Source organism: Protobothrops mucrosquamatus, unplaced genomic scaffold (assembly GCF_001527695.2).
Source record: "Protobothrops mucrosquamatus isolate PMUCROS unplaced genomic scaffold, P.Mucros_1.0 scaffold_276, whole genome shotgun sequence".
NCBI lineage: Eukaryota > Metazoa > Chordata > Lepidosauria > Squamata > Viperidae > Protobothrops > Protobothrops mucrosquamatus.
The window spans coordinates 924,542-937,727 of NW_015386352.1; the positions used below are offsets into that span (position 1 = coordinate 924,542).

The window sequence follows — 13,186 nt, forward strand, 5'->3', positions numbered from 1 at the left end:
CAGGGCGGTGAACAGGCACATTAATAAAACAGCAATACCATAATATTTAAAAATATTCAAAACTAATTAAATTATTTGTCCTGTCCTAAAACCCACTATAATAATATAAAATTATACCCAATTTAAAATTGTAAAGTTTCAGATTTATGCCAGACCGGCCTCTTGGAACAGATAGGTCTTTAGGGCTCGGCGGAAGAGGTGTATGTCCCCCATTGTACGGAGGTCAGGGGGCAGCTCATTCCATAGGGTAGGAGCTGCCACAGAGAAGGCTCTCCCCCTGGGGGTCACCAGCCGGCATTGTCCAGCCGACGGCACCCTGAGGAGGCCTAATCTGTGGGAGCGGACTGGTCGAAGGGAGGTATGTGGCAGAAGGCGGTCCTGCAGATAACCTGGTCCACTGCCATGGAGCGCTCTAAAGATGGTCACCAACACCTTGAAGCGCACCCGGAAGGCCACAGGCAACCAGTGCAGCCCGTGCAGGAGAGGTGTCACATGGGTGCTCCTAGGAGCCCCAAAAATCCCCTGCGCAGCCGCATTCTGGACTATAGAAAGAGTGCAGAGGACCAACCAGACTCAACGTGGGGTCCTCAATGGAACTGCATCTATATGGAGGGAAGTATGCAATGGGCTACCCCAAGGCTCTGTTTTAGGCCCAGTACTCTTTAACATCTTCATCAATGATTTGGATGAGGAGATAGGTGGGAAACTCATCTTGTATCTTCTGACACCAAGCTAGCAGGAACATTGGGCCCTATCTAACAAAATGAAATTCAATGGTGAGAAAAGTAAGGTTCTACCGTATAGTATAGGAGGTACCTTGCTCAATAGTAGTAACTGTGAGAGGGACCTCGGAGTCCTAGTGGACAATCATTTAAATATGAGCCAGCCGTGTGCTGCAGCTGCCAAAAAAGCCAACACGGTCCTGGGCTGTATTAACAGAGGGATAGAATCAAGATCACATGAAGTGTTAATACCACTTTACAATGCCTTGGTAAGGCCACACTTAGAATACGGCATCCAGTTTTGGTCACCACGATGTAAAAAAGATGTTGAGACTATAGAAAGAGTGCAGAGAAGAGCAACAAAGATGATCAGGGGACTACAACATATGAAATATGGTTGCAGAAATTGGGTATGTTTAGTTTAATGAAAAGAAAGTGACAGTTTTCCAATATCTAAGAGCCCTGGTAGAGCAGTGGTTAGACTTCCTATTCTCATTGGCTCAAGGTTGACTCAGCCTTCCATCCTTCTGAGGTCGGTAAATTGAGGATTGTTGGGGGGCAAATAGGCTGTCTCTGTAAACTGCTTAGACAGAGCTGTAAAGCTCTGTGAAGCGGTATATAAGTCTAAGTGCTATTGCTATCTAAAGGGCTGCCACAAAGAAGAGGGGGTCAACCTGTTCTCCAAAGCACCAGAGGGCAGGAGAAGAAGCAACGGATGAAAACTAACTGAGGAAAGAAGCAACTTAGAATTTAAGGAGAAATTTCCTGACTGTTAGAACAATTAATCCGTGGAACAACTTACCTTCAGAAGCGGTGAATGCTCCAACACTGGAGGTTTTTAAAGAAGAGATCAGACAACCCTTTGTCTGAAATGCTATAGGGTCTCCTGCCTGAGCAGGGGGTTGGACTACAAGACCTCCAAGGTCCCTTCCAACTTTGTTATTCTGTTAAATAGAGTATAGATACAGGAACTTATAGATTACAGCTATTTCTATTTGTATTTAAAGTTGTAGTAGTTTTGTGCAGTGGTCATTATGCAAACACCATGGTGGCAGTTTTGCCAAAAAACAGAAGTAAGTTCTGGTTTTCAGCAAAACCGTCATAAAAGGCAGTCACATGACCACAGGACTCTGAAAATGGACATAAATGCACCTTTGCTGCCAAGTGCCCAAAGTAGGGGGGGGTCTGACCATAGTAACTTTGGATCTGGGTCATAAGTTCCCATTTTCAGGTAGTTTGCAACTTTGAATGATCACTAAGTGACCGATCATAAATTGTGGACTACGTGTACCATTAAAAAAAAAACCCTCTTAACACGTTGAAACTATAGATTGTAGTTTGCAGAAGCTACAGAGGCTAAGTTGTTGTCATGTACTGTACATCTACTTGTTTCCTTGTGCTTCTCTTTGGCCGTAACAGGAAGGAGCCTTGGGTACGGAATAGGACAACTCACTGCAGCCAACTTGTTGCGAGACAGTTCAAGAACTCAATTTAATTCTTTAAAATAATTTTAAAAATATTTTAATTTTTGTCATTCACATTTCACTTTGCCCCTTCTTTGGCATCCTTTCTTTAATGATTCTATTCCACCATTTCTTCGATATTAGGGTAGATCTTATCCTGTAGCGAGTTGGCCGTGGTGAGTTGTCTTAGCTCAGGGGTGGGGAACCTTAGCTCTTTTATGACTCGTGGACTTCAACTCCCAGAATTCCTGAGCCTGCATGGCTCAGCTTGGAAACCTCTCCCTTTCCCCTCAGCGTGGCAAGCTCAGGAATTCTGGGAGTTGAAGTCCACCAGTCATAAAGCGGCCTAGGCCTAGGCCAGAGCTAGGCAACTTTGGCTTTTTTATGACTGGTGGACTTCAACTCCCAGAATTCCTGAGCCAACATGACTCAGCTTGGAAACCTCTCCCTTTCCCCTCAGCGTGGCTGGCTCAGGAATTCTGGGAGTTGAAGTCCACCAGTCATAAAGCGGCTTAGGCCTAGGGCAGGAGTAGGCAACCTTGGCTCTTTTATGACTCATGGACTTCAACTCCCAGAATTCCTGAGCCAGCATGGCTCAGCTTGAAAACCTCTCCCTTTCCCCTCAGCATGGTTGCCTACCCCTGTCCTAGACCCTCTTTGGTATGTATGGGAAAGAGCAGACGAGTCGTTTGAGTAAATAGAGTGCAAGGGAAATGAAGAACAAAAGGGTTGCAAGAAGCTTCAGATTGCCATCCTTCTGCCTCACAGACTGCAATTATTCGTGGAAACTATAATGTCATGCTTATGGGGCTATTTTTAAAGTATGGATCTCACGTTGATTCCTCAGGGATTGTATCTTCAAACGGTCACAACTGGAGGCAGCAGAGACGTTTTACCCTCACTGCTCTACGCACGTTGGGAGTGGGGAAGAAAGACATGGAGAGTAAAATACAACAGGTGACCCATCGGCTGGTGGAGACCTTTGCACGCACAAAGGGTAGGAGTACTTTGAGGATATGGAGACTGGGAAGAAATTGCATGACTCAGGGTTTTTTTGTTTTTGTTTTGTGTGTGTGTGTGTGTGTGTTTTCCAATCCAATCCTTTTCATCCATCCATTCATTCAATGTAGGCATCACCTGTTGCCATATCAGCTTTGGGTAGCTCACAAAAGGAAATAAAATGGCAAATATATAATCAAACTAAAAATATGAAATGTGGATCCAGCTCACGTCAACACAAAACACATATTGGTCGTTCAGTAAAGGATTCCAACCAACTTAGCAGGGTGGATCTTTAAAGCCTTCTGGAGCACCCAGAGAATGGGGCTACCTGGATTTCAAGGGGAGCCTCATTCTAGAAGGCAGGTGCAAAGAAGGCACATTTCCAGGGTCCTGGTAGGTGGTCCTGCTTAACTGAAAAACCCAGAGCATCTCAACCACGCTGGATAAAATTGGCCTGTCAGACAAACCCAGGAGATAGGCAGTCCCTCACCTAACCAATCCCTCGGCCACGTAGCTTATATCCAGCACCCTGAATCATACCTGGAAGCAAATGGATAGTTCAGTTTGCAAACAGAGGTGTCTGTAGGCGTCCTGAGACATGTCCAGGACTGAGTGTGCAGCTGAATTGTGGACCAACTGAAGCGTCTGGGTGGGGTTCAAGGGCAGCCCCACATAGAACAGATTGTACTAATCAGGCTGTGGGATGACCAGAGTATGGATGACTATCAGAAGGTGTAAGAAGGTCTAAGAAAAGGTGTAACCAGAACACCAGTGGAAGCTTTGCGAAGACCTTCCAGGAGACAGCTGCTACCTGTTCCTTGAGTGTCCTGGATGTCCAACAATTTACACCCTATTTTTGCCTAGGGAAGTGCTACCCCATCCAAGGTAAAGGTGGTGTATCTCTAGATCTAAGTGACCCTAACGTCCACAGCCAGGTGGACTTAATATCATTGAGTTGGAAATAGTTCCTCCCCATCCAAGCCTACACAGCCTCCCCAAACTAGGACAAATCTCAACAACCTCATCTGGCCAATACCGCGATACCAAACCCCAAACTCACCCAGTGTAGATGTTGCATATAGGGTGGGAGAGAGAGTTGAGCTGTGAGACACTCCAGAGGGCAGGGTTCTACTCCTCCAAGCTGGAACGCTGTTAAGATGATTATCTAATAATTTCATTTACAGGGCAGCCAATTGACCCTTTACCATTCGTCGTGAGTTCAGTCTGTAATGTGATTTGCCTTCTGACTTTGGGATACTGCTTTTCTCCTGAAGACACAAAGTTCCAGATGATATTAGAAGACATTAGTAATTATACAAACTTTGGGGGCTCTGCCTTCTTATTGGTGAGTAATCATTTTCTTCTTGAGTCCCTTAGAACTTTCTAAGTCTCTTATTGGCACTCTGAAAAACCACTGTACTAGAGTGGCATCTACATCTAGGCAAGTAGACTAAACTTTTAATTTTAATTCCAAGTTTAAAGCTAATACTATTTGTTCTTGGGAGGAAAAATCCCCAATGTTTGCTCCACATTGCTCGGCTTCAGAGCTGCTTTCCAGAGACCATTCCTCCTTTCCCACTAAACATTGGATGTAGGGATACAGTGGGAAGATGCTTTGGAAACCACATAGAAATTTCTCTGTTTTGTGACAGAGAATGGGGGTGGAAGGTTACGGTTGAAGGTTGAACCTCAAGAAAAGCAGATTGAAGTTCACCTTCTGATGCTATATGGAAGCTCATTGGAGGATTTTAGTTCAGCCTCTGGTTGATTGGTTAGTGTGGGGGAAAACGGGAGGAGGGACTGCTAGGGATGTCCACTTAAACTCCTGAGGAAAAAAAGAGCATAAAAAGACTGGCACAGGGAAATAAAGAAACAGTTCTAAGAAGACATAAAGCAGAGTTTCAGAAGGAAAACGTATTCTCTTATTCTCAGAAAGATATTATGGCCAAAGTCAGAACCGAGGGGTTTTGGAGATCCGCTCCAAATTTTGAACAGAAGTTAGGGAAAAGTTTACCAGTGAGAACGGTACCAGCCTATCCTAAATTCTGTGAAGCCTTGATGAAACCACCCTTCTAGATCAATTAGTGATCTGGGTGGCCCTTAAAGTCTACTTCCAAATTGTAGGAGTTAAACTACGAGGACGTAGGTGTAACTACAACACGAGTCAATAATAATAATAATAATAATAATAATAATAATAATAATAATAATAATAATAATAATAATAATAATAATAATAATAAAGTTGGAAGGGACCTTGGAGGTCATCGAGTCCAACCCCCTGCTCAGGCAGGAACCCTACACCATTTCAGACAAATGGCTGTCCAGTCTCTTCTTAAAAACTTCCAGTGTTGGAGTATTCACCGCTTCTGGAGGCAGGTTGTTCCACTGGTTAATTGTTCTCACTGTCAGGAAGTTTCTCCTTAGTTCTAGGTTGCTTCTCCCCTTGATCAGTTTCCATCCGTTGCTTCTCGTCCTGCCTTCAGGCGCCTTGGAGAATAGCTTGACTCCCTCTTCTTTGTGGCAGCCCTTGAGAGTGATATGTTACTTTCAAACTCCTTGCCTTCCCAGAGGTTCTTCCTGTTACTTCTGCCATTCAACATTCAAAGCAGTACTGCAGGGGTCCCCAACCCCCGGTCTGTGGACTGGTACCGGGCCGCAGCATACCAGCAACTGGGCTGAACAAATAAGCAAAGCCCCATCCGCGGGATGCAGGCAGCACACAAAACCATGCCCCCTCCGGTCCGCAGAAAAACCTCTCTCCATGTAACCGGTCCCTGGTGCCCAAAAGATTGGGGACCTCCGCAGTAGTGGATAAAAAAATTAAGATCACGACAAGAATGTTTTTCTGGCATCTTGTAGTTTTCTTGGTTACGCAGCCCAGGTCGAGAAGCCCTAATACAGGTTGTCTTCAACAGAAGACCGTCATTCAGCCCAAAATTTCTGTTGTTAAGCGAGAGAGTTGTTAAATGAGTTTTGCCCCATTTTATGACCTTTCTTGCCCAAGTTGTTAAGTGAGTCGCCACAGTTAAGTTAGTCACACCGTTCTTTCCCACTGACTTTGCTTCTCAGAAGGCTGCAAAAGGGGATCCCCTGACACCCCCTCCCCCGGGGACACTGCGACCATCATACAATGCATTCAGAAAGTATGCAGGCCCCCCTTCACTTTTGATCATGTGATCACAGGGATGCTGCAGCAGTTGTATGTGTGAACCACAGTCACAAGTCACTTTTTTTCAGTGTTGTTGTAACTTTGAACAGTCACTAAATGAACAGTTATAAGTCGAGGACTACCTGTATTACCTAACCCATCAGGGAGATGATAGGAGTGTGTTTTTACTTCCTACATAGCTCAATGATTTGTTTCCATGGTTAATGGAACATCTCCCAGGACCTCATCAGAAGATACAAGAGTCCATGGAGAAAGGTTTATTAATTATAAAGGAAGAGGCAGAGAAACGCAGCCAAGATTTGGCCCAGCGTCAGCCAAAGGATATCCTAGATCTGTATCTACTCGAGATAGAAAAGGTAAAGATTCTTCTGGAAATTTTAGTCTTGCCTGCTGGGATACACAGGCATGTCAAGAGGGGTTGTTGTTTTTTTTGAGCCTTTGAGAATAATCCAGTCAGAGCTAAACTGGAGGTGTTCTAAACTAGAAACTTTTCAAATTCAAGGGTGATCTGTTTATAAATCTTTATTAAAAGTCTTAACACATATGATCAATTGAAGTTACTTTGGTCTCATGGCTTCTTGTTGTAAATTAATTAAAAGATAAGAACCAAATATTCAAAACACCCAGAACCAGCTGTTTAATGTCATGACATGAGGGTAGCACAACGATCAGACAATCTTCAGTGTGACCCTGTAGATGTTAAATACACATTCTGTTTAAGAATGGAACATTACAGAGAATTCCAGAACATTCTACGTCTAACCTGCTTCAGTGATTTCCTGAAATTAATCTTTCACCTGGAAGTAATTCTTGGTGTGCCACATGGGTTTTACTGCTGAAATGACAATCCTGTGTCATTTCGAACACCATGAACTACTTCTAGTGTAGAACTCACTTCAAGAAAATTAGACTTTATTTTAGATCACAACAGCCAGATCAGTAAGGTTCAGAGAAAAAGTGGGAAGTTCCAGACTTATAATAATAATAATAAAGTTGGAAGGGACTTTGGAGGTCATCGAGTCCAACCCCCTGCTCAGGCAGGAAACCCTACACCATTTCGGAAAAATGGCTGTCCAGTCTCTTCTTAAAAACTTCCAGTGTTGGAGCATTCACCGCTTCTGGAGGCAGGTTGTTCCACTGGTTAATTGTTCTCACTGTCAGGAAGTTTCTCCTTAGTTCGTGGTTGCTTCTCTCCTTGATCAGTTTCCATCCGTTGCTTCTTGTCCTGCCTTCAGGCGCCTTGGAGAATAGCTTGCCTCCCTCTTCTTTGTGGGTGACCAAAACTGGATGCAATATTCCTTCTTTGAAATGGTCCATTCCCTGAAAAAAAAAAGATTTTGCATGTACCAAATTCTAATTAAAAGAGTCAGTTCAGTGCAGTGGTTAAAGCGTAAGATTAGAAACCAGGAAACGGTAAGTCCCACTTTAGAAACAAAGCCAGCTGGGTGATTTTGTGCCAGCCGTTCTGTTTCAGATCTAGGAAGCAGGCAATGGCAAACCACTTCTGAAATCTTGCCAAGAAAACTGCAGGGACTTGTCAAGAAGTCACCAAGAGTCAAGATTAACTCGAAGGTACCCAAGTAATAAATAATTCTAACTGAAATCTCCCCCTTTGTTAGAAACAAAGTGAACCCAACTCTACCTTTGATAATGGAAACATGACTCAAAGCATTCTGGAATTGTTTTTTGCCGGGACAGAAACAACAGCAAGTTTTCTGCAGTGGGCTTTGTTCCTCATGATGGTATATCCAGATATCCAAGGTAAGAAAATAGGATAGTTCTGGCTCATCTAGGAAATAAGACTGAATAAATCATTATAGAGATGAATGTCCCTTGTGCCCAGCTTCACCCTGAAGGATGCATCGTTACATCTGCCATGGAAATCCCCAATTCTAGATCTCCCCTCCCATTTTTCTGAAGATCTTGATGAGATGATATCAGTAGCACTTAGACTTACATATCGCTTCACACTGCTTTACAGCATTCTCTAAGCGGTTTACAGGGTCAGCCTATTGCTGCCAACAATCTGGTTCCTCGTTTTGTCAACCTCGGAAGGATGGAAGGATGGGTCAACCTTGAGCCAGTGAGAATCAAACTGCCAAACTGCTGGCAGCTGGCCATCAGCAAAAGTAGCCTGCAGTAACTGCATTCGAACCACTGTGCCACCCCGCCTCTTGATGATCATGGACGGAAGAATCTTATGCATCTTCTTTTCTCAGTACTATTTAAGAAAGTCATACATGGTGACAATCATCCAGCTGATCTTAGATCAGACCCGGAGCTTCAATAAAAAGTCCTTTTCTAACAGTCAAACACCACGATCCCAAATCCTTAATCTCTCCCTACACCAACACCAAACAGCACCAGTTCGATTGGAGTAACACTCATTGGCCATACTACCCCCGCCATGCTCGTGAGTTTGTCAAAGCCTGGCACCCCACAAGCAATTCCATTCACAGACACATCGACCTACAATCAGGGGTTTGTGTTTCCTCCCACCTATGAACCGGGGCCTGAGGCATTTCAGGTCGTGAATGTTGACACGTGTGGCACCCATGTACCTGGGCCTCAATGGCCTTGTCAATGCCAGGCCACCACAAATGACTACGCGTAAGCGCCTTCATCCTGACTATCCCAGGGTGTCCCTCATGCAGAGAAATTAAGATTCTAGACCTCAATGATGCTGGAATGACAACCCTGCTACCCCATAACAGGCAACCCTTGAAAGTGGAAAACTCAGGCTTTTTGTGCCAGAAGCTTTGGGACTCAGTATCTGGGCACTTGTCAGGTCATCCTGACAACACCCATGTCATCACGCGTGTAAGCGTGTGATCAGTAGCAGTTTCTGCAGCCACGTCCCTAGCACTGAGGGGAGATTCAGGTAACTCCTGAATGGAGAGAATATTGATAGCAGGAGCAGGGTCTGCTTCCACCTGTTTAAGAGGTAATCTGCTGAGGCCATCAGCATGGCCCATTTCTTTTCCAGGTTTGTGAATCAATGTATAGTCATATGCTGACAGGAAAATGGACCATCTCAGCATACGAGGAGAAATGATATGTGGAGTCTGTCTGTTAGTGGTAAACAACCCCAACAGAGGCTTATGGTCAGTATACACTGTAAAATGGCGGCCATACAAGAAATCATGAAATTTCTTGATGCCAGCCACAACAGCCAATGCCTCCCTGTCAATTTGAGCGTAGTTACGCTCAGCAGAAGACAGGGTCCTAGAATAATAGACCACAGGGACCTGTGTCCCATCAGCCATTAAGTGACTCAGTACAGCACCCACCCCCTATGGAGATGCGTCACAGGCAATGCACACAGGTAGCTGTTCATTGAAGTGAGCTAGCACTGCATTAGAAGTAAGTAAGGCTTTAACCTAATTGAAACTAGCTTCATGGGCTTTGGTCCATTGCCAACAGGCTTGTTTGTCTAATAGCCTGTGCAAGGATTCAGCTATAGCAGCTTTATGTGGTAGGAATGCATGGTAGAAATTTAACAGGCCCAAAAAAGCTTGTAGCTCGCCCTTAGACTTAGGCCTAGGGGCCTGCTGAATAGCTCTCAGTTTAGCCTCACAAGGGTGAATGCCTTGGGCATCTATCCTGAATCCCAGAAAATCAGCAGAACTGATTCCTATCTTACACTAGTCCTTCTTTAACTTAAGACCAGCTCTTCTGAACCGAAGCAAAACAGCCCTTAATCTCTCAGCCAAATTTTGAGAGGATGCCCCAGCAATGAGGACATCATCAAAATAAGGGCAGACTCCTGGAATACCCCTCAAAGTGTTTTCCATGACGCTTTGGAAAATGCCCGGAGCTACATTCACTCCAAATTGCAACCTCTTCACTCTAATGGCCCCTCTATGGGTTACAATTGTCTGAGCCTCAGCAGCAGCCTCACCAACAGGCAACTGTTGATAAGCCTGTGCCAGGTCTAGCTTAGCAAAAATGCGCCCCTCCTTGAGAGAAGCCAGGATGTGGCTCACCACAGGTACTGGATAGGCGTGTTGTTGTAGTGCCTTGTTTAATGTACACTTGTAATCTGCATATATACGTATATCCCCATTGGCCTTTAGAGGCGTAACTATGGGGGTTTCCTATGGACTAGAATCCACAGGTTCTAAGATTCCCTGTTGGAGCAATTTGTCCAGTTCAGCATCAATCTTACCCTTGAGAGCAAAGGGTACTCTCCTAGGCTTAACCCTGATGGGTGTTACAGAAGGATCTAATTTTAATGAAACAGGATGCCCTTTATAAGATCCAAGCTCAGAGCTGAACACATCTGCAAACTCTTTGCAGATGTCTGCCAGGCTTCCCGTTTGCAAATTGTGAACCCCTGTCACCTGAATTCCCAGAGCATCGAACCACTCAAGTCCAATAAGACTTGTTCATTCACCCCCAACAACCAACACATCTAATGGACCTTCAAAATCCTTATACTGTACATTAAGGGTGGCCTCCCCCTTAACACACACTTTAGAATTCTGAAAGTCTGTGAGTATGACATTGGATGGCCTGAGTGTGACTCGAAGGCCATTGCTACTGCAAATTTTTCTGAATGTGTTGAGGGAAATAATGGAAAGTGCTGACCCCATGTCCAATTCCATAGATACAGGAACCCCTTGCAGCCTTACTTTAAGAGACAGCTTCTTCTTTAAGGGTTTATGTGTGCCTAACCTTAAAATGTTTCTGTGCGTTGCGCAGAACCCTACCCTATTTTGGCTGGGGACGTTGGTATCTTTCAGATGCAATTCTTCTTTAGGTTGTGCCTTTTGACGGCCCAAACAGATGGATGCGATGTGACCTTGCTTCCCGCATGCTCTGCAAATGGCTGAACGGAACCAGCACTCCACTCTTTTGTGGCGTCCTCCACACCCAAAGCAATGAAGAGTTGCTGGGGCCTTGTCTGGATGTTCCTTCTGTCTCCTTATGGCTGCCTGGTAAAGCTTATCCACCTCTTCTTCAGGATCTGCCTCCGAATCTTCCCGCACATTCTCCTTGTGGACGGTTGTAGTCTCTGGAGGGCTTCTAGTGGGCCGCAAGTTCTTTACCGCTCTGCCTGCTGCTTCCTCTGCTGTAACCTCTCGCAGAGCATCTTGGAAAGAGACATCTTCTTTCGCAAAAAGCTTCTGCTGAACATCTCTGTTCCTTAATCCGCAAACAAATCGATCGTGCAGTCTTTCTTCTAAATCTTTAAACTCGCACGGTTTAGCTGCTCTTCTCAAAGCCGCGATAAAGTCTTTTGCAGATTCCCCTGCTCTTTGATCCCTTTGTTCAAATGTATGTCTCCAAGCAATGACAGACTGTTTTGGTTGGAAGTGGTCTTTCAGAAGTTTCTTTAAAACTGCATACGAAACAGCTTCTAGAGAGGCAGGGGATACTAGATTTTCTGCAATCTCAAAGGCGTCCTGCCCACAAACACACAACATTGTGGCAGCCTTCAATCCATCTTCCCTTATCTGGTTAACTCAGAAGTAAGTCTCCACCCTTGCAACGTAGGACTCCCATTTCTCCGAGTGGGAGACATCGAACTCAGATAAGCGACCGATCTTTGCTATTCTTTTCAAGGGAAGGGGTCTTTCAGCTGAACTCACCCTCCAGCGACACTTTACTGGCAGGATAGAACGCTGACTTTAACGCCATCTTCCCTCTTCAGGACTTCTTAGGGTGAGTCCTCAAAGCTCTTTTCTTTTTTCTGTTAGCTTGTAAGGAATCCCATCCTCGTCGCCAGTGTTAAGTCCTCGCAGGAATGGTGAATGAGGAGAACACATGTTGTTCAAACAGCTCTTTATTCCTTCTCAGTCACAACTCCGAACAAGAGCAGAGGCACGCAGGCCTTCTTTTATACCCCCAGATCCCCGGACAACATGGCGGCCGAGCACCGGCACTTGTCCCGCCTTGCGCATGCGCGCAAGGCTGGCGCCACTCAGTCTGGTCCTGAGCAGCTTTTGCAAGCCCCGGACCATTGCAACGTCCCGAGCCTACTTTTGCAGGCTCAAGACACAACACCGGCCATGTCTTATCATCTCTTATTACAAACAGCCTTGGTTCTCACCCTTATACAGTATTGTTTTGTCTAATTAATCTCCCATGCACATTCCTCCCCCTCCCTCCCCCCCCAGTATCATCTAATTCTAACTCTAAGAGTAAAACATAAAGTAAAGGAAAATGGCTGCATCTCCATATGTTGTCAAAGCAAGAACATCCGATGTAAGCAGCGTTGACAAGTGTAACATTAGTCAAAGACTAAATGTGAGTTGACTCATCCATTGACAATTGTCTTCCCTTCAGGGAACGTTCATTCTCCAAGATTTCTATTCAGTTCTTCATGATCCCAAGCAATGGGAGAGGCCTGAAGAATTCAATCCAAATCATTTTTTAGACAAGGATGGAAATTTTATGAAGAGAGAAGAATTTATGCCATTTGGAGCAGGTAAACTCTGAATCATTTTCCTAGTGGTTAGGGACTGGCTAGAATGGGATGGGATGGGATGGGATGGGATGGGATGGAATGGAATGGAATGGGATGGGATGGGATGGAATGGAATGGAATGGAATGGAATGGAATAGAATAGAATAGAATAGAATAGAATAGAATAGAATAGAATAGAATAGAATAGAAATAAGAACAGAATAGCACAGAACAGAACAGAGAAATAGGAATAGAATAGAATAGATTATAGAATATAGAAATAACAGAATAGAACAGAATAGAGAAATAGAATATAGTACAATATAGAAATAAGAACAGAATAGAATAGAATATAGAAATTAGAATAGAATAGAATAGAATAGAATAGAATAGAATAGAATAGAATTCTTTATTA

General features: G+C 44.4%; 1 protein-coding gene across 1 annotated transcript in view; it reads left to right on the plus strand.

Moving 5' to 3' along the window:
- Positions 1–12,833, plus strand: part of LOC107302588 (cytochrome P450 2J2-like) — a 13,607-nt gene extending 774 nt beyond the window's left edge. The window contains exons 2-6 of the mRNA XM_015831705.1: positions 3,033–3,182; positions 4,372–4,532; positions 6,539–6,715; positions 7,979–8,120; positions 12,651–12,833. Coding sequence (XP_015687191.1) covers positions 3,122–3,182; positions 4,372–4,532; positions 6,539–6,715; positions 7,979–8,120; positions 12,651–12,691 — 582 coding nt within the window. The 5' untranslated portion in view covers positions 3,033–3,121 and the 3' untranslated portion in view covers positions 12,692–12,833. The remainder of the gene's footprint in view (positions 1–3,032; positions 3,183–4,371; positions 4,533–6,538; positions 6,716–7,978; positions 8,121–12,650) is intronic.
- The last annotated feature ends 353 nt before the right edge of the window (positions 12,834–13,186 follow it).